The sequence below is a fragment of the Littorina saxatilis genome, linkage group LG14 (genome assembly GCF_037325665.1).
Source record: "Littorina saxatilis isolate snail1 linkage group LG14, US_GU_Lsax_2.0, whole genome shotgun sequence".
Lineage (NCBI taxonomy): Eukaryota > Metazoa > Mollusca > Gastropoda > Littorinimorpha > Littorinidae > Littorina > Littorina saxatilis.
In genome coordinates, this window is record NC_090258.1 from 36,832,525 (window position 1) to 36,852,942 (window position 20,418).

Sequence of the window (20,418 nt, forward strand, 5' to 3'; positions counted from 1 at the left end):
CTGTCTTGACAACTGGCAAAAAATGGCGGACGAACCGGACGTATCGCAAAGAGCTAGTTCATTTCTCAACGAAATTGAGTCCAGAATGAAAAGGAAACCAATGACAGAACCTGAACGGAAGCGAGGCAGACGACAAACTACAGCAGAACGCAACAAGCGAACCATATTCATAGGATATCAATGGGAACGATGGATACAGGAGGCTGTAAAAGTGTAAGTGTAACCGTTGGGGCAGAATCCGCCGGCGCCGATGAAGCGCTCGCAGAAATCCTGCTAGATTTGTAAGTACGACAATCCAAGTTCTTGTTGTGTAGATCTATACTCAAGTTTTTCCTGGCCGAAGCCTCATTACATTTTTAATCAGTAATGCTTGCTGGTCCTGCCATTTCACGAAAATGGACCAGCCACTGTTGTATCCATGTGCACTTTCGTAAATTCCGTCACTTGAACTCAGAACTGTCATTTTCTTCACCGCGATACACAGTTCATTGCGAAGATCTTCCTCAGTAAATCGTTCAGATTCCACGTACGATTTGTTGTCAAGAAACAACTCAAACGAAAGTTTCAAATCAAACTCATCATCCTCCATCTTAATTGCTTGTCGAAGCACTAAAGTACTGTATCGATGTAGATCTAATGAATGCTTGATCAAGCGAGCGCATTGCATACGTATTTTTTTGTGGCTGTGGCGGCTGATTCTAGTTGTTATGTTTTCGGAACACAAAGTGATGAATTCTCAGTGAACGCACTATACAGAGAGTAAGGCCAGCTTTGCTAGTGACACGCTAGGGTCCGCGCTATACTGTTAGGAGGGGGGGGGGGGGGGGGGGGGGGGGGTGTGTGGGTAACGCCAAGAACCTATCGCCAGGCGAGTCTAACATCACTTACACATGGCTGTGCTTTGTGTACACGGGTGTCTGAGACTGTCTAGCGCCACCATTGTTTCTGTTGCTATTTATAAACTATGACGTGGACATCATTTGTAAACATTGCCGAGCAGGATTTGTGCTCGGAACAGCTGATTCTGTGACAGTGTGCAGCCAAGAGGCATAAGTGAAACGGGAACAGTCATGAGGATGCAGACAGATTTTCAATACATTCATCATGTTCTCTTTTAGAAAATTAGAACAAAAAATAACAAGAGGAGAACTTCGAGAAGTAACAGGAGAATGTACGCAACAATAAGCTTTATTTTTAGGGGGATGGGTGTGTGTTGGTGTGATTGTTCCTTTGTATATTTATCATTCATTTGTGTTTAGGCCAACAAAAAAAAATTGTCTGTTTCTGGTCACCCGACCGACCCTAAATTTCGGCGCCGACCCTAAACTTTTTTTTTCCAAACTCAAAATGTTTTTATTTTTTTTTGGTGGTAAAGGACAGGGTGAGAAACTGAACAACAAAAACGTGTGAAAACGAAAGTCCGCTGACGATTTGTAAATGTGTTGAGTGTCTTGTCTCTATGTATAGTGAATCAAGTCTCTTTGCGCGATTTTTAAAGTTAGTTTTATTGGTCTACATTTGGGGTAAAAAAATTTTTTTTATAAAAATAAAAACAAAATCCCTACCTACCGACCCTATTTTTTTTTAGCCATGTTACAATTTTTTTTTTTTGGCCTTATACAGTGGATCCCACTTTTATAAGACCCCCCACTTTCAGACTCCTTTGACCTTCCATTTTAAAGGCAGAGTAAGCCTCCCGTAAACCATCACAGATACGGTCAGGCTTTTACACACAGTACAAACACCATTTCATTTACACACTCACCAATTGAGAACATCCTAGGTGCCCTCCGTAAAGAGCGAACAATTTTCAAAGAATTTATTTTTGCGTGGTTTATCTTACCCCTGAGCCATCGTGAACCCGTGTGATCCAGTTTTCCCTTTTCACAATGCAGTCGTCATAGTTAGTCATTTGAATGCGACTCGACGTGAGCTTATCTACAATAGCACGGGTTTTTTTATGCACGAAACAACGGCTGTGGTTCACAAGAACTCTAGCGATGGCTTTTGACTGTTGAGAGGAACGGCGATTTGCACTGATAAACCGGCCGTCGTCTGCTACGACCCTTGCGTGACCCTGCTTCCGGGCTTTTCTTTTTTTAAACTTTCACAACTTCGAATTGTTCTGATCTTGTCTTGATGAAAAACGAATTCTTTTATGATTAAAGAATGTTTGTGTAACAAGCTGTCAATTTATTATTTAGATTTTAAAAGTTAGGTCTAGCGCAAAAACGAGGCGCCGTTGTTGTTAACGGAACAAGTCTACGAAAATAAATTCTTTGAAAATGTCTCACGCTCGACAGAAAGCAGCCAGGATGTTCCCGTTCGGTGAGCGTTCAAATGGAAGTATGCTTGTACTGTATTTAGACGCTCGGGGAGCTCTGTGATGGTTTACGGGAGGCTTACTGTGCCTTTAAGACATTGTTTACTCAGAATTTGTTTTCATAACCTCGTTAATTTACTCCCATTTAAAGACTCCCTCCTGTTCATGAACTGATTTTCTCAGATTTCATAGATCACATTCCTGTACTTATTTTTCAATATTCTTCCAGTGAGGTAAGCTGTATATAAAAAGGAATATATTACTCCCTACTTCAATACTTGTATACATTTGTCAAATTATTCAGCCAGGAAGGTGTTACAATCTTTTGAGAAGTTGGCAGGAGGCGCTCCATGCTTTGACTGAAGGAGTTCTGTACCTCCCAACTATTATTAAATAAAATAGCAGGGGGCCTAAAATGTAGTCATACGCTCTTCATGGTTTCTTTGTGTAAATCATGTGGAGAAAATTACATCTTTACATAGCGTATGGTATGTTATGTAATGTGTATGTGCACAGATGCATATTTTGAAAAACTCACACATACTTTTTTTTCATTTACCAGTTACTATGCGAAGACACAAGAACAGCAATCTTCTACATCTATCAAGGCAACTGGCGGACGACAACCAGTGATGCAGGAGTCAGATGTTTCTTAATTTCATCTGTAGAGGAGTCGGTGTAAGTCAATAAATCTATAATTTGCACATTGCTGTCTCTGAACCAAATGAAATGGAAGAGTGAATGATGTTTTATTGTGTGTGTGTGTCAGAGTGTGTGTGTGTGTGTGTGCCTGTGTTTTCATTTGTTATTTAGACTATGTAATTAGTTTCAAAGAAATACATGCCATAGAATGAGTGCAGGTGAGTGGTCATATTTTTAATTTGTTTAGTTTTCTATCAAGATCATGTGTATATAATATTTATTTGTATAAGCAAATCGGCCGGGATTGCATAAGCTGCCATTGGTTTGAAAATAACTGTCTCTTTCTTTATTATTGCGTTTTTGCGGAGAAACAAATGGTTACAGTTAGAGGACAAGACAATTATTATTATTAATAAATGAAACAACAAATGCACACAAATATACTCAATTGACAAGAGCATTGTTCAATTTTATTTGATGTAAATCTCAAGACCACAGCCACACATTCTCTCTGAACAGTTCAAGGGGGAAAAACATGAAACTAGTGTCTAGATTCTAAATTTCACTGTTTGAGAGATCTCAATAACCCAGAGCCATTGTTGTATTACTTCCACAGCTGCACCATGCTGTCAATGAGCACTCTTGGCTGCTGTCGTATGACCAGGGACCTAGGGTATGCAGTCATGGAGACCTGCTTTGAAGGCTCTACAAGATGAGCAAATACTTCCTGAGAAACATCCCCAACTACTGAAATTTCAGGTACATATAATAACAGTTTTTGATCACATGGGTGAAAGCTATGAAAATCAAATTGACTGAAAATTTTTTGAGGCAGGGGTCCAGGGGCCGCCCAGGCCCTGGCGGGGTACGGGGCAGGGCCCCGTTAGGGGGTCCAGGGGGGCAACGCCCCCCGGCCGAAAACGAATTTTTGCATTATACATTGTGATTTTGTGGCCTTTCCTGGCAAAAAAATACACTTTTTGTCACTATCATGCAGGTCAAAAAAATACCTTCAGATTCTAATGATATGGTAAAAAGGGTAAACAAAATCAAAACAATTCACAGAAGTAATCATTTTTATATTTGGTCAAGTTTTGACTAAATATTTTAACATCGAGGGGGAATCGAAACGAGGGTCGTGGTGTATGTGCGTGTGTCTGTCTGTCTGTCTGTCTGTCTGTCTGTGTGTGTGTGTGTGTAGAGCGATTCAGACTAAACTACTGGACCGATCTTTATGAAATTTGACATGAGAGTTCCTGGGTATGAAATGCCCGAACATGTTTTTCATTTTTTTGATAAATGTCTTTGATGACGTCATATCCGGCTTTTCGTGAAAGTTGAGGCGGCACTGTCACGCCCTCATTTTTCAACCAAATTGGTTCAAATTTTGGTCAAGTAATCTTCGACGAAGCCCGGGGTTCGGTATTGCATTTCAGCTTGGTGGCTTAAAAATTAATTAATGACTTTGGTCATTAAAAATCGGAAAATTGTAAAAAAAAATAAAAATTTATAAAACGATCCAAATTTACGTTTATCTTATTCTCCATCATTTGCTGATTCCAAAAACATATAAATATGTTATATTCGGATTCAAAACAAGCTCTGAAAATTAAATATATAAAAATTATTATCAAAATTAAATTGTCCAAATCAATTTAAAAACACTTTCATCTTATTCCTTGTCGGTTCCTGATTCGAAAAACATATAGATATGATATGTTTGGATTAAAAACACGCTCAGAAAGTTAAAACAAAGAGAGGTACAGAAAAGCGTGCTATCCTTCTTAGCGCAACTACTACCCCGCTCTTCTTGTCAATTTCACTGCCTTTGCCATGAGCGGTGGACTGACGATGCTACGAGTATACGGTCTTGCTGAAAAATGGCAGCTACTTGACTAAATATTGTATTTTCGCCTTACGCGACTTGTTCTTTTGTATCTTTTCACACTTGCATCTTCCAACACAACGACACAATTGATAACAATTAACATTGACAACAGCCAATTACTAAATGAAATAGAAACTGAACAACTGAAATAAAAGTTCAAAATATTTAATTATAAGAAGCAAACATTGCCAGACAGGCATTGAAATAAATGATGAAACAGAATGTCACACATGCAAACAGCATGATGTAGCACTGCACAAAATAGCAACTAAGCAGTAGCATCTCTTATAGTGCAAAGTTCTCAAGGAAAAGCACTTGAGTTTCAAGCACCAAACTTATCACACACAGTTTTAGTTTCATGAACTCCAACCAGTCCCATCGCCTTTGTTGGCTAGACCAGCATCAATAAGATCTGTCCATGCGTTTTCCGCAGAAATCATGTCACCACTTCGAAATGCCTGCCAAAACGCGAGAACTTTGTTTTTTATCGTGATGCAGAGCGAATCCGAAAGCGAAGAAACCTCACCTACGGGGTTTACCGCATAGCAGTTCGAAAACGCGTTCCGCTTATAAAAAAAAAAAAAAAAAAAAATTTTTTTTTTTTTTTTTTTTTTTTTTAAATAAAAATTGCGGATTGACGGAATTTCCGTCAGACTTATTTTCAGATTGACGGATTTCAGTCAATTGACGGGCTACTTTCACCCATGTGATCAGCAAAAAGGACACATTGTAACTCTTTCAGACGTTTTAGACTCGAATAAATGATAGTTCAAATTAAAGTTAAAATAAACATCAGTTCAGTCAAATTGTGGAAACCGTTAAAATGTGAGTTGCGGGATAGATTGAATAAAAACTCTAAATGTAGAATTAGAAAGTCTAGATAAATACAAAGAAAAAACATTTTTCCTGTGCTTCTTCAAAAATTCAAAAGCAGGGACTGTTTGTTCAAATTTGCTATGCTCTCTACCATCATCCTGAACTCAGGTCAAAATGAGTTCAGCTCACTCTCTCCCTGACAGGATGCCTTGAGTTTCCTTGTCTGGCAAGGAAACCGATATTTTTACATATTTAGAGCTTTATGTAATGTATTATAATTTACTAGTAATACCCGTGCTCCGCACGGGATTTTTTCTTCTTCATTAATTACAGAGTTAATTATGAATAAGCAACAACAAAAACGTGTTCAATGTGCAATGGCAAGCGCCTACAGAACAAAATGCCTTACATTTATTGGGAGAGATAAAAAAGGGCACAGTGGTGGATTGGCCATGACTTGTGCAGTGACAACAGTAACAGTATATTAAATTTAGAAGTAATTGCGACAAAGTTACCCCAAAAAAGCGCTAGCACACACAGAACAACAAAATGTGATAAAACATCAAACCTAAGAAAAGGAGCGTTCAATGTGCAATGAACTGCAAACCATTTACACAGCAGCAAACATGTGACGCTTTCTGAAATTTCGGTCAATGTAGTGATATTTTCTTTTTACCCGGCTCGGCGCTTGAATACACTTTCTTTGTTTTCTTGCATAGCTGCTCGCCATTAGTAATGCAAGAATCTACAGTTTGGTGAAGACAGACAGTTACGAAGGAAAGGCTAAATGCGGCCAAACAAAAAAAGTGGCTACATTGACCGAAATCTCAGAAAATATGACACATGGGAGTGAAATAAACACAGCATTAAATGAGCAAATAGTGTGCACAGTACAAAAAAAAGTTTGACACATTAGCAAATAGGAATGAAAAAGTAACCCAGTGGTAAATATACAGTGGGTTCTGTGAACAATAACAAATCATATAATTGGGAAAGAATAAAACAGCGTTAAATTGTGCCCTTTTCTTAGATGTGGACAGTCTGAAAATTCAATCAATGTGACAAAATCATTTTGTCACGCTTCAAGTTCAACCAAGATGATGAATGCTAGTTAAAATGTGTAAAAGAATATATAACACCAATCATATAATTGGGAAAGATATCTCGTCGCAGTACCCCGACAGCTCGAGTCACCCACAATGAAACGTTTGTACGATTGACTGGACTTAAACAAATTAGCGGCTACATTGACATAAGTGAGGGACATAAATGTGCAAAAAAATGTGCCCAGAGAACAATAGTTGAACACATCACCATATATGTCTTGAGACGGGAAAAAAACAGCACTAAATGGAACAAAATTTGTACATTTCAGCAAACATGTGAGTGAAAAATAAAATGTTAACTCTTACACTGGTGCAATTCTGTAACACATGTTACATAGCCACTGGTGAATTAACAGAGAGAAAAATAACAAAAAACGGTCATAATATTATAGGTTTTCGCATACATGGGAGGTAATAGGAACCGACCAAACAGACTCAGCCAGTAGCGCGACATGTGTCGTGACAACCAGGTGACAGTATACCTAAAGTAGCGCGACATATGTCGCGACAACCAGCCTCAGGGTTAAAATGTGAAATTGGTTCTGCGTTCTGCGAACAACAAAATGTTTACACATGCATTGTGCACAGAGAACAAAAGTTTACAGATCACCATGCATATATGGCATTATGATGGTTAGGCCTGAAGAAATACATTTGCTTTTGTTTAATATCTCTCTTGGGCTGCAAGCCAGCACAACATAATTAAAACATTTCATTTGCCGAATCAGCGCCACCAAAACTGATAAATAGGACTAAGCATGGAATATTCATTGCAGGGGCTCTTTTTTATTTGTCATGCTGTGTGACACACGCGTTGCAGTTGTCACCATGTGTAGAGTTTAAGATGATGTGATTCCTATTCTTATAAAGACAAAGTCGATCTCCGTTACACCCCGCAAAAATGTACATGATTGCCCATATGGTCTTTGTTGATGTTCTTTGTCTCGTGACTTTATCGATATGTCGCAAAATGATTCCACAAAATTCAAAACAGGGATCAGATTTAACCGCAACTACTGACTCGAGTAAATAGTGTGCATAGTACAAATTTTTTTTTTACACATCAGCAAATAGGAATGAAAATGTAACCCAGTGGTAAATATACAGTGGGTTCTGTGAACAATAAGCAGATTCGAGATCGTCGATAATGATTTTTCATGTTTTTTTTTGGTAATTTATAAATTACAAAGGAATTGATATGCAAGACAGTTTCAAGCGAGCTATTTTTCGCGGCTGTATTTACTGTGCAAACAACTCTAAATATGACAAAAGTGTCACATGATAATCAACCGTTTGGTTTCGCCGCTCACTGGAGCAGACAATTTTTTCTGTAACCAGTTGACAGTGATGAAACCATATATTACGGTCTCCTTCCGGCAGCAGTCCCAAAATACAAAACGTCTCTTTCCGTGGCTGTGTCAGTTTCCAATGCGACACTGTCATTGGCACTGTCATTCTTGTGACGCTCGTCGCGTTTTCACCTGTTTTTGACCGAAATGTAGCACAGGATGCCGTTGAAAAGCCAAAGGTCTTCAGCTTTTGTTGATCTTTGGCAGGCCTATTAGTTTTAATTCGGTGGCATAATTCAATGCGCTTCGTCAAAATTTCTTAAACTGACACCAAAAGCAGACGCAAGACTTATAGTCAGTTGGAGTTGTCTCCCGTACTCCTAAACTTTAGTGTGCTGCAGACGGTTGTACCCAAACGGCTCATATTGCAAACGGTTTGGAATTCCCAAAAACGCAAGATCAGCACTACACGACTTCAGTGCACCTGTAGGCGAGAGTGCTCGGTCAATTTTGGACAATGTGTATCTTGAATGGAAAATATCGAATATCACGCTGTCCGAAGGAATGGTGTTCTTATCGGAGAATGACAGTGCTCAGTTCAAAATGATAGGACATCAGACCGCCATGCTGCTATGTGAATCGGACATTTGAGCCTTTCAATCGGTCTATGCCTGACGCCTAACGACATCCCTGCCTAGGTTAGGAAAGGGGGGAGAAAACTGCTAACGCACTGACCCAGGGTCGAACTCGCAACCTCTCGCTTCCGAGCGCAAGTGCGTTACCACCCGGCCACCCAGACTGGTTTATGTGATTTTTCTTTGGGGTGATCTAAACCTACGCTCTAAATTCACCTTTTCAACATGCATGACTTTTGACACAACTCTGTACTTAGCACAGGCGACCAGCATATATAGCCTGTGTACTGGCCAGCTGGATCGGTACATTTTTTCCTTATGGCCTACACACATTAACTGTATCTGGCTATTTGGACTCGTTCTCCCAAATAACCATATTTGCACAAAATAAATTGTCTGTAAGCAGCATAGTGTTGTGTTTTATTGATGTCTCCCTCTTCTGCTTCTTCCAGGACGAGGGCGTCGCTTCTCTGGGCCAAGCATGTGAAAGGAAACTCTCATCCAGCACCAACCACCAGTGCATCGAAATCCTGGAGTGTAAACAGAAAATCATCTTTCAGTGACAAAACTTGATTCAGATTTAAACATTAAAATTGTTAAAAAAAATATGCACCAAATTTAAGAAAATTGGAGAAAATAATGAGAAAGAAGAAATTGTAATTTATGTAATAGAGCATGTCTTGGTGTGTGTGTGTGGGGAGGGGGTGGATATACACCTGTGACGGTACAGGCTTTCCAGTATGATAGAACAGAGTTGAGGCAGGTATATAAAACAGAAAGCAATTTAATATAGATTATATCGAACACAGAAGAAGAAATGTACATGAGTGATGACACTGGTTAGTAAAACAAGACTGTCCTGGGACATTGTGAATATTTGTGTAGAGGCACCTGTAACATATCTTTAGCTTCTTGGAATGAATTGCACATGATTGTCTCTTGAGACACATATATACTATATGTCACCCTCTCCTTGAAATAATCTTCTAATACTTGATTATTTAAACATGTTGTTTTGCATCATATCCATTTTGTCAGAGGCGAGTTTTGCCTCATTTGTACACATTTCTCCAAGACATTTGAATTCTGGTACACCTTTCCTTTTCATAGCTCGTGCCCAGTGTACCCATGTACTGTACAGAAACCCTCTTTTTTATGCCCCCTTATTTGTAAGGTTACTTTCTCTGATTTATGTTTATAAACTGTTATTTTAACCGTATTCTTAGACAGAATTATTTCAGAGTTTTTTTAAAAATATTTTAATAGTGGCAACTGTCTGCTTGCACTTGCAGAGGATTTAGAGCAAATCTCACACAAGGAATAGGTACTTACTGTCATAAGGCCAGCATTCAGCTTCACCATTTAGAGGCTAGGGCTTGGAGTTTCTCCTGGCCTGGTTCCTGGATAAGTTTCTGGAAGTGGAAAGATTGTTATTTCACTTTTAAATCAGTCAATACCCATTTTTACAACTATGCCTGCTTGAACCAGGCATAAACGAGTCATAACACACCACTAACCTGAACGATGAGCAAAACTAGCAAAGTATTTCTTATGAACAATGGTGTGTTTTTTAAATTTTAAACTGACTATTTCAAAAGAAAAGAAAGTACAGTTTTGTAAAGCACATTCATTTTTTTATATTGACGTGTGATTTTTCACACTTGCTTTTGTTTTTTATTGTTTGTAAATTTTACCTCATCTAATGTTCTCATATTACATCTAACACATTTTCCCTTGAAACCTTAAACAATTCAGAGGAGAGTGTTTAGTTACAACCTGTACTTGTGTATTTCCTCACAGGATACATTCCATGTAAATTATAGGAAAGTATTCTGATGAATGTATAATAACAATGAATGGATCATTTTAATGACAGCAAAATAAACAATGATGTCACAAGGGTGTTGTCTATTGCATTTCTGTGTGTCTCACTATGTTATCAGGATTTTTTTTTACAAAAGGCATTCTTGGACGTAAAATTATATCACACAACTGTGGTATATTGCTCTTCAGAGGAAACAAAATGTTGGTGGGCCCTTTTGACAGACAGATGCACAGCACACTTCTATCCTTGCCATAATTATAACTGTGAAATCCCCATTATACTCTTCACCCAAGAAAAGAATATCTTCTGTTATTGTCATCAAAGTTCACCCTATTATTTCTTATATAACTATTTGTGCAAGTGCTATTGTCATTCATGATTCTGTGTATACATGCGTGTGTGTGTGTGTGTGAACCCGTGCATGGAAAGTACTAGGAAAATGACTAAAACTAATCCTGATTTACCTTCAAATTGGTTCCTCAGCAGATCACTTTCTGTCCGCACCTCTTCCTCTCCTGCCACCCTCTAGCACTAGTAAGGACAGCATGTTCTGCTGGAAGCGAAACTTCCATAGCCTAGACGGAACGAGAAGAGTTTACAGTTCTCATACTTCATCCTTACTCAATTTACAGTATCTGTATCAAACCTATTATCATCAAGAAAAGCTCACTTGACTTTGAAGAGCATGATTCATTCTCTATTGACTGCCCATTGAACAAATAAAATTCAGTTCTCATAAGCTTTACTAGTGCGAGTAGAATTTCTGCTTTTAAAATGGGTGTGATAATTAGTATTTTCTGTTCTACTCACTCTTGCAAGCAAAGCACATTTTTACTTTTAGTTTACTGTTGTGTTTATTCCAGTGGTATGAATTGTAGCTAAAAAAAAAATGCATCTATATATATATTATCAAAAGAGTAACAGTGCAAATGCAGAGTCTTATAATTATTTCAGAAGGCAAGTCCTTGATTTTCCAATCCATGATCTACACACATTCACTGATTGAGCTATCGCCGTATCGGAAAGACGTCAGCCAAAATTAACTTCAGATTGGATGTTTCTCCACGAATTTCAAGCGTTACAATGGTCCAAAGTTCGATCAGCAGCACTTTGGAGGGGAGGGGAAAAGTCAGTATTAAGTTTGTGTGGGATAAACCATATGCAAAGCCGGCTGACGTCCTCGTTCTACTGCCTCTAGTACAATGTAGCTGAAAACAAGTGATCTCATCGGCTACCAGTAAGTTCGTCACACGGTAGATTCGTCACGGGTGACGAAGTTACCGGCAGGGTGGGCGGGTGTTTATGCTTAGAGCTTATGCTTTCAGATGTTTGATTTGTGGGAGAGATTCAAGATTCACATTTTTAAGAGAGAGAGAGAGAGAGAGAGAGAGAGAGAATAAAAATGCCATTTTATATTGTGTACTTCACCTGCTCAAAGAAAAAAGAGATACAAAATAAATACGCACATCACATATATATATATGCTCTGTGAAAGGAGAGAGAGAGAGGGGGGAGAGAGAGAGAGAAAGGGGGGGGGGGGAGGTGCAAGGTTGTATTACCATTACATAACAGCCGCGCTCGGACTACTGTGGCGAAGTTACTGTGGCGAAGTTACCGGGGACCGGTGACGAATCTACCGTTTGACGAACTTACTGGTATCCATCTCATCATACCAACCAAATGGTTCGAAATGACTCGCCTTACAGATTTCTTTGCAGTCCTGCTGGGATCAACTTTTACACTAATACTGACTGTTGTATTGAAAGCCCTATTTGATTATAAACAACATTTCCTGTGGTCTACAAATCCGACACTTACCTGGTCAGTCTCCAATTCGTCAAAACGTTCCCTGATAGTCGCCATGTTGTCTCGAATCAAGGGACACCACCCACGGAACACATCACAAGAGTGCATTTTCCTTTGATATTACGACAATTGATTCAACTTCCCAAACTCTTAATTTTGCAAAGTTAAGTTAGTCCTTCTGTGTGGTAACATTATTTGTCACGCAGAATCTTCTGGTAAAGCTTTTAGAGCGATCTGAAGGCCTTTTTCTGGCGGACACCCTATCTTTAACATCGAGGGGGAATCGAAACGAGGGTATGGTGTATGTGTGTCTGTGCGTGTGTGTGTGTGTGTAGAGCGATTCAGACTAAACTACTGGACCGATCTTTATGAAATTTGACATGAGAGTTCCTGGGTATGAAATCCCCGAACGTTTTTTTCATTTTTTTGATAAATGTCTTTGATGACGTCATATCCGGCTTTTCGTAAAAGTTGAGGCGGCACTGTCACGCCCTCATTTTTCAACCAAATTGGTTCAAATTTTGGTCAAGTAATCTTCGACGAAGCCCGGGGTTCGGTATTGCATTTCAGCGTGGTGGCTTAAAAATTAATTAATGACTTTGGTCATTAAAAATCGGAAAATTGTAAAAAAAATTAAAAATTTATAAAACGATCCAAATTTACGTTTATCTTATTCTCCATCATTTGCTGATTCCAAAAACATATAAATATGTTATATTCGGATTAAAAACAAGCTCTGAAAATTAAATATATAAAAATTATTATCAAAATTAAATTGTCCAAATCAATTTAAAAACACTTTCATCTTATTCCTTGTCGGTTCCTGATTCCAAAAACATATAGATATGATATGTTTGGATTAAAAACACGCTCAGAAAGTTAAAACAAAGAGAGGTACAGAAAAGCGTGCTATCCTTCTTAGCGCAACTACTACCCCGCTCTTCTTGTCAATTTCACTGCCTTTGCCATGAGCGGTGGCCTGACGATGCTACGAGTAAAATGGCATTGCGTTCAGTTTCATTCTGTGAGTTCGACAGCTACTTGACTAAATATTGTATTTTCGCCTTACGCGACTTGTTACATTTAGTCAAGTTTTGACTAAATGTTTTAACGTAGAGGGGGGAATCGAGACGAGGGTCGTGGTGTATGTGCGTGTGTCTGTGTGTGTGTGTGTGTAGAGCGATTCAGACTAAACTACTGGACCGATCTTTATGAAATTTGACATGAGAGTTCCTGGGTATGAAATCCCCGAACATTTTTTTTTCCATTTTTTTGATAAATGTCTTTGATGACGTCATATCCGGCTTTTCGTGAAAGTTGAGGCGGCACTGTCACGCCCTCATTTTTCAACCAAATTGGTTGAAATTTTGGTCGGGTAATGTTCGACGAAGCCCGGACTTCGGTATTGCATTTCAGCGTGGTGGCTTAAAAATTAATTGATGACTTTGGTCATTAAAAATCTGAAAATTGTAAAAATAATATGTTTTTTATAAAACGATCCAAATTTACGTTTATCTTATTCTCCATCATTTGCTGATTCCAAAAACATATAAATATGTTCAGGCATGAAAATTCTCCGTATTTTCCGTATTTTTGAAAAAAATAAACCGTATTTTTATATTTAGTCAAGTTTTGACTAAATATTTTAACATCGAGGGGGAATCGAAACGAGGGTCGTGGTGTATGTGCGTCTGTCTGTCTGTCTGTCTGTCTGTCTGTCTGTCTGTGTGTGTGTAGAGCGATTCAGACTAAACTACTGGACCGATCTTTATGAAATTTGACATGAGAGTTCCTGGGTATGAAATCCCCGAACGTTTTTTTCATTTTTTTGATAAATGTCTTTGATGACGTCATATCCGGCTTTTCGTGAAAGTTGAGGCGGCACTGTCACGCCCTCATTTTTCAACCAAATTGGTTGAAATTTTGGTCAAGTAATCTTCGACGAAGCCCGGACTTCGGTATTGCATTTCAGCTTGGTGGCTTAAAAATTAATTAATGACTTTGGTCATTAAAAATCTGAAAATTGTAAAAAAAAATAAAAATTTATAAAACGATCCAAATTTACGTTTATCTTATTTTCCATCATTTGCTGATTCCAAAAACATATAAATATGTTATATTCGGATTAAAAACAAGCTCTGAAAATTAAATATATAAAAATTATTATCAAAATTAAATTGTCCAAATCAATTTAAAAACACTTTTATCTTATTCCTTGTCGGTTCCTGATTCCAAAAACATATAGATATGATATGTTTGGATTAAAACACGCTCAGAAAGTTAAAACAAAGAGAGGTACAGAAACGCGTGCTATCCTTCTTAGCGCAACTGACGATGCTACGAGTATACGGTCTTGCTGAAAAATGGCATTGCGTTCAGTTTCATTCTGTGAGTTCGACAGCTACTTGACTAAATATTGTATTTTCGCCTTACGCGACTTGTTTTTTATTTTCCGTATTTTTCCTTTTTTTTTTTAAATTTTTTTTTTTTTTCCTAGTCATAGTTATAGTAAAATAGTTTTGGGGCCATGTTTGAATCCAATTTTAAGGCTCAGATAGCCCCAGATTGCACCAAATTGCACCCTTGAAAAACAAAATTCCGGGGGGGGCATGCCCCCGGACCCCCCTGAAAGTCTTGGTGCTTCGCGCCTGCGAAACTTGGCGCTATGCGCCTGCGAAACTTGGCGCTACGCGCCTTCGAATTTTGTTTTCAGTATTTGTTTTTCAGTTTTCATGCCTGATGTTATATTCGGATTAAAAACAAGCTCTGAAAATTAAATATATAAAAATTATTATCAAAATTAAATTTTCCAAATCAATTTAAAAACACTTTCATCTTATTCCTTGTCGGTTCCTGATTCCAAAAACATATAGATATGATATGTTTGGATTAAAAACACGCTCAGAAAGTTAAAACAAAGAGAGGTACAGAAAAGCGTGCTATCCTTCTTAGCGCAACTACTACCCCGCTCTTCTAGTCAATTTCACTGCCTTTGCCATGAGCGGTGGACTGACGATGCTACGAGTATACGGTCTTGCTGAAAAATGGCATTGCGTTCAGTTTCATTCTGTGAGTTCGACAGCTACTTGACTAAATGTTTTATTTTCGCCTTACGCGACTTGTTATAATTGTGTTTGAAGACATCATATCCGCTAGTAAAAAAGAAAGTTGAGACCAACATGTTTTATTCAAATTCATTGATTTTTCTAGTCAAACAGTCTTTGACCTGGTCTGGATTAAGGGATTGCATTTCAGCTTGAAAGCTTAAAAAATCAGAAACCGAGTCAGAAAGGTGACAGAGGCAGTAAACTGACATCGTTACAGGTGTGGCGGCAATGACAGATGATTTTAACTGCAGGGATTTATGCGGTCTTTCTTGTTGTTGTTTAGTATTTGTTTGCAATGAACATGTCAATTTGACAATCATTGATGCATGTGTCAGAGCTGCTCATTCTTACTTTCGATTTTACCTCTCTCGATGGTCGAGCCAGCATCCGGAATGACTAACATCATAGTTTCGACTAAATTGTAGAAAATGAATCTTTTTCTTGTTCTCGACTACTCATTCAAATACAGTACAGCTTTCGTTGTTTACAACAAAATAGTACTACGAGAATCGGATTTATTGAACTTGATCAAGCTTATTTGCACTTTACTGTGCGAAACTAAACGTATCGGCAAGAGTTATCTGCTCATGTACGAATGTCTACTTCGATCGTTTAGCTGTGCATAATTTTGTGATCTTGAACTGTAAAGCATGGCGTTGGGTGGCTTCAGTTGCTCTAAAAATGCACTTATTGTGCTCAACGTTATATACATCGTGAGTACTGTCTCTGTAATCCTTCTTTCTCGTTTTGTGGGTTATTTCTTTGTTCACCTAGATTCGTGTTGCTTCGTAAACAGCATGTGTCACTGGTCTCTAAGTCTGAGTATGACACAGCGGCGTGTGTATGTTGGCACAACATGTGTCATGTCTGTGACGTGGCTGCGTTACACCCTGGGGACAACATGTGTTCTACACTATGATGTCTTACTATATGATGCATTCATGCAGTGCACATATCACAAATTATCCTAGATTAAATACAGACTACAATTTTGAGTGTCTTAGTGCTTTGCCTGTCCCTTGTGGGTTAAAAGAGGACAAACTGGCATGATCTAGCTCTTCTAACCTCAGGCTAGGGAAATGAAAATGTGTTTATTTTTTTAGAAAATTCACTTACTTAAGTAATAGTAATAAGATAATGTAATATGTGACAGCATAATTGAAAAGAAAATATTTACCTGAAAATGGAAGGACCAATTATTTTTGAAACAGACTGTTTAGTGTTTAGACAAAAAAAGGGAAACTGTAAGTTCTGTAAGTATAACGTATGAAAGTTTGAAACTTACACAGTGTGTTCTCATTATAAATGTGAAGGCTGTAAAAGAACAAAAGAAATAAGCTTTTGTCTGTTTTTTTACGTCCTTGTTTGTGTGTGGTTTGGTTTACTAATGCAACATTATTGGCACATCAGATCTGAAAGTGAAACTGACACATTAGAATTCCTTTTAGCAAATAAAAGGGGGCATGGAGATAAGGTACCACTGTGCCATCCTTGTTTATAAGTATAACATAGCACACACAGACACACACAATTTACAAACAATTTGATAACATGAAACACTGGTAGGAGGAGTCATAGTCATACACTGTTGCAAATTCTAAGCTCAGATAACACTAGATTGCACCTTTTTACATTTAGTCAAGTTTTGACTAAATGTTTTAACATAGACTAGGAATCGAGACTAGGTGCACATGTGTGTGTGTGTATAGATTGATTCCAAGAAAACTACTTGACCGATCTTCATGAAACGAGAGTTCCTGCATGGGTATGATATATCCCGAGACAATTTTTACTTTTTTTCAATAAATGTCTGATGACGTCATATCCAACGTTTTGTAAAAGTTGAGGTCACTGTCTTGTCCTCATTTAGAAAATTGAGGCGGCACTGTCACACCCGGACACACCTAGCGTGGTTGACGCTTCTGATACAAGAGAAAGTGAAATGACAAATGATTGGAATTCGTTCTGATTCTTTTTCTTCTTCTTCTTCTTCGTCGTTCGCTTTTCTGATTTTTTTTAACTTGAATTGTTTTTAAAGCACCTTTAACAAATTTAGATATTAGATTCCTTCTATGGGGGAAAATGGTAATTTCTGGAGATATAACTGTCACATCTCCACATATTAGAGGCAATGCTTGCATTGTGTTTCACTGTTTGCCTCAGCTTAGTTAAGGTTGGGTAACTCTTTCCACTTACCGCAAAACCATGAAAAACTTATTAACCCTTAGGCTGGTTGTCGCGACATATGTCGTGCTACTTTACGTATACTGTCACCTGGTTGTCACGACATATGTTGCGCGACTGGCTCAGTCTGTTTGGTAGGTTCCGATTACCTCCCATGGATGCAAAAACCTATGACCGTTTTTCTTTATTTTTCTCTCTGTTAATAATTCACCAGTGGCTATATAACATGTGTTACGGAATTGCACCAGTGTAAGGGTTAATATTGTCTATTGGTCAAGTGTATAACTGAATAAGTGCATTTTTAACACTAACGGGCTGGTGAGAACTGCCACAAAGACGAAGCCTACGACATAACTTCATCTAGCCCTCTCCACAACACTCTTTCAGCATATGGCCTGTTTACCCTGTATACAGTATGGTCTCTCACTTCGAACTGGTACTAATAATACTAGTACTATAGAACAGTTATTTATTGCTATTACAGTAGGACTGAAAAGTTAACATTGCAACCAAAACCTGTTACACTACAGTGTTTAGTGAAACTGAAAGAAGTAGTTTTACCTGGTAAAGAAAGGTTGTAATTGGATGAAGTGAGTGTGGGTAAAATGACATCTCATTTGAGTCATTATTGAATTCAGTTACAGACTTCTTCTTTTTTTCATTTTTTATAAATCACTGAATGATTCTATTATTAATGACTAAATTAGTGTGAGAATATCTGTTGAGACTGTACCATCTTGATATTTTCTCTTTTTGATGACACATTTTTTTCTTCAGATGTAAGTACAAGAACAAAAAATCACTAAGACTTGCAGTTGCAACAATCAGCTTGTTTTCTTTACATATTTGCACCAGGGGCTCACATCCATGAGAGATGGCATAGGACAAATGTCCTGGACAATGTAAAAGCGATAGGACATTTGTCCCGGAAAAAAATTAATAGGACCTTTTTTGTCTCGCAACAAAACGGACACTAACAGCATGGTTTTGTCTGCTTGGAGAGACACATCGTAGCAAATCAAACTACTGTAAATTGGAAAGTAGTGACAGTTTCCAGATCAAATGAAAGCATAATCGGACAATAACCCCTTTGTGACAAAAACAAATAGGACATATGTCCTCTTGCATGAAAAATGTATAGGACATTTGGAAAAAATATCCGTGTATGTCCGATGTCCGACGTGGATGTGAGCCCCTGTTGCACCACCAACCGCCTACCCTCTCCCGTTCTACATTCCTGCTCCTTTTCTATTCAGATATGAACAGTACAGTACAGTACATAAAAACTATACACAATTTGTTACCTGCAGTACAATGAACGGTGTGCCTTGGGACTAGCCATCAGATGGTCTTTCATGAAAGGTAATTTTTTTAGTCAAAGGGACAATGAAAGGTGTCCTTTCAAGGGAGGTGTCCATACATCGGAAGGGTATGTTATGTAGCTACCCTTTTTTTTTTTAAATTAAATGAATTTTAGATATATGGTACTGGTAGTTATTCATTTATTATTGATACTGATAGTCAATAATTCATACTTTGTTCACTGGCAAAGAAACCTATTTTATCTTGACTCTTATTGACTGCTTTCAGCTGGTGTCGTTCATCTTGATCGGTGTAGCAGCCTATGGCCGCGTGGTTGCCGTGGTGACGAGCCTTACCCTGGTGGGCAGTTTGATTGCCTGTGGAGTTTTCCTCTTCATCATTTCGCTGATTGGTCTTATCGGGGCGGCCAAGCATAACCAAGTGCTCCTATTCTTTGTATCCTTTGCTGTTGAAGTATTAATTATGCTTGACTGACAGCCAGTAATTATGATAATAGTGTACTGTACCTTCAGCATGATTAACCTTTAGCACTCCAGATTCCAGCCAGCATTACTTCCCCTGTAGCCACATTATTTTGCTTACCTAGCGAAAGAATAACACCCACTAACTTTCAACACTTACAACTTCTTTGAAAATGCACTAATAAGCATGAAAAGTTGTGGTTGTGATGGGGTTATATTTAACATTAAAATATTTTTGTTTGCATGCATCAATTATTTTCTTAGCATAAATATAAATACAAAATGAAAAGGGGTTGTGTTGGCTAGTCCGTGGAATTTTGTGAAACTAACCAGTCTATGTCTGGTGAAACTCCTTTGATCAGGTAATCATGTTGACCATCCAACTTCCTGATCCTGGTATCTAAATAAATATATTTGTGGACCAGTGCATGTCATGGGACAATTTTTTTAATAGTTCGGTTAGCAACAACAAGCAGAGAAAAGCTTTGATCTCCACTAGATCCACAGGTCGCCATTTCCGAACACGCACACTTTTTACGTCTTGTCACTGGCTTGCTTTGCGCTGAATTTGAGTCAGTTTCTACGCAGTGTCTCTTCGACAAGCAAGTCAAGCATTTGCTACGCAGTCAGATTATCGGTAATGTTTGCTGGTCCTGTCATTTCACTAAACTGGACCAGCCACTGTTTGTATTCATCTGGGGCGGGGATGTAGCTCAGTCGGTAGCGCGCTGGATTTGTATCCAGTTGGCCGCTGTCAGCGTGAGTTCGTCCCCACGTTCGGCGAGAGATTTATTTCTCAGAGTCAACTTTGTGTGCAGACTCTCCTCGGTGTTCGAACACCCCCGTGTGTACACGCAAGCACAAAACCAAGTGCGCACGAAAAAGATCCTGTAATCCATGTCAGAGTTCGGTGGGTTATAGAAACACGAAAATACCCAGCATGCTTCCTCCGAAAACGGCGTATGGCTGCCTAAATGGCGGGGTAAAAAACGGTCATACACGTAAAATTCCAC

At 38.4% G+C, this 20,418-nt stretch overlaps 1 protein-coding gene and 2 long non-coding RNA genes across 5 annotated transcripts in view; 2 read left to right on the plus strand and 1 right to left on the minus strand.

Moving 5' to 3' along the window:
* Positions 1-8: 8 nt before the first annotated feature.
* On the plus strand, positions 9-10,598 carry LOC138947684 (uncharacterized). Of its 2 annotated transcripts, none has more exons than XR_011449754.1 (4): positions 9-281; positions 2,886-3,001; positions 3,582-3,724; positions 9,152-10,598. It is a non-coding gene; the product is annotated as an uncharacterized lncRNA (long non-coding RNA). The 2 variants fall into 2 exon arrangements; XR_011449755.1 differs by having other exon boundaries at positions 9-213.
* Positions 5,003-12,571, minus strand: LOC138947683 (uncharacterized). The gene is made up of 4 exons (XR_011449753.1): positions 12,343-12,571; positions 10,989-11,099; positions 10,032-10,111; positions 5,003-9,229 (listed from the first exon to the last, which is right to left on the minus strand). It is a non-coding gene; the product is annotated as an uncharacterized lncRNA (long non-coding RNA).
* Positions 12,572-16,019: 3,448 nt separating this feature from the next.
* Positions 16,020-20,418, plus strand: part of LOC138947704 (tetraspanin-13-like) — a 41,265-nt gene continuing 36,866 nt past the window's right edge. For both annotated transcript variants that reach the window (XM_070319237.1, XM_070319236.1), the window contains exons 1-2: positions 16,020-16,150; positions 19,212-19,379. In XM_070319237.1, the coding sequence (XP_070175338.1) occupies positions 16,088-16,150; positions 19,212-19,379 (231 nt within the window). In that variant the 5' untranslated portion in view covers positions 16,020-16,087. The remainder of the gene's footprint in view (positions 16,151-19,211; positions 19,380-20,418) is intronic.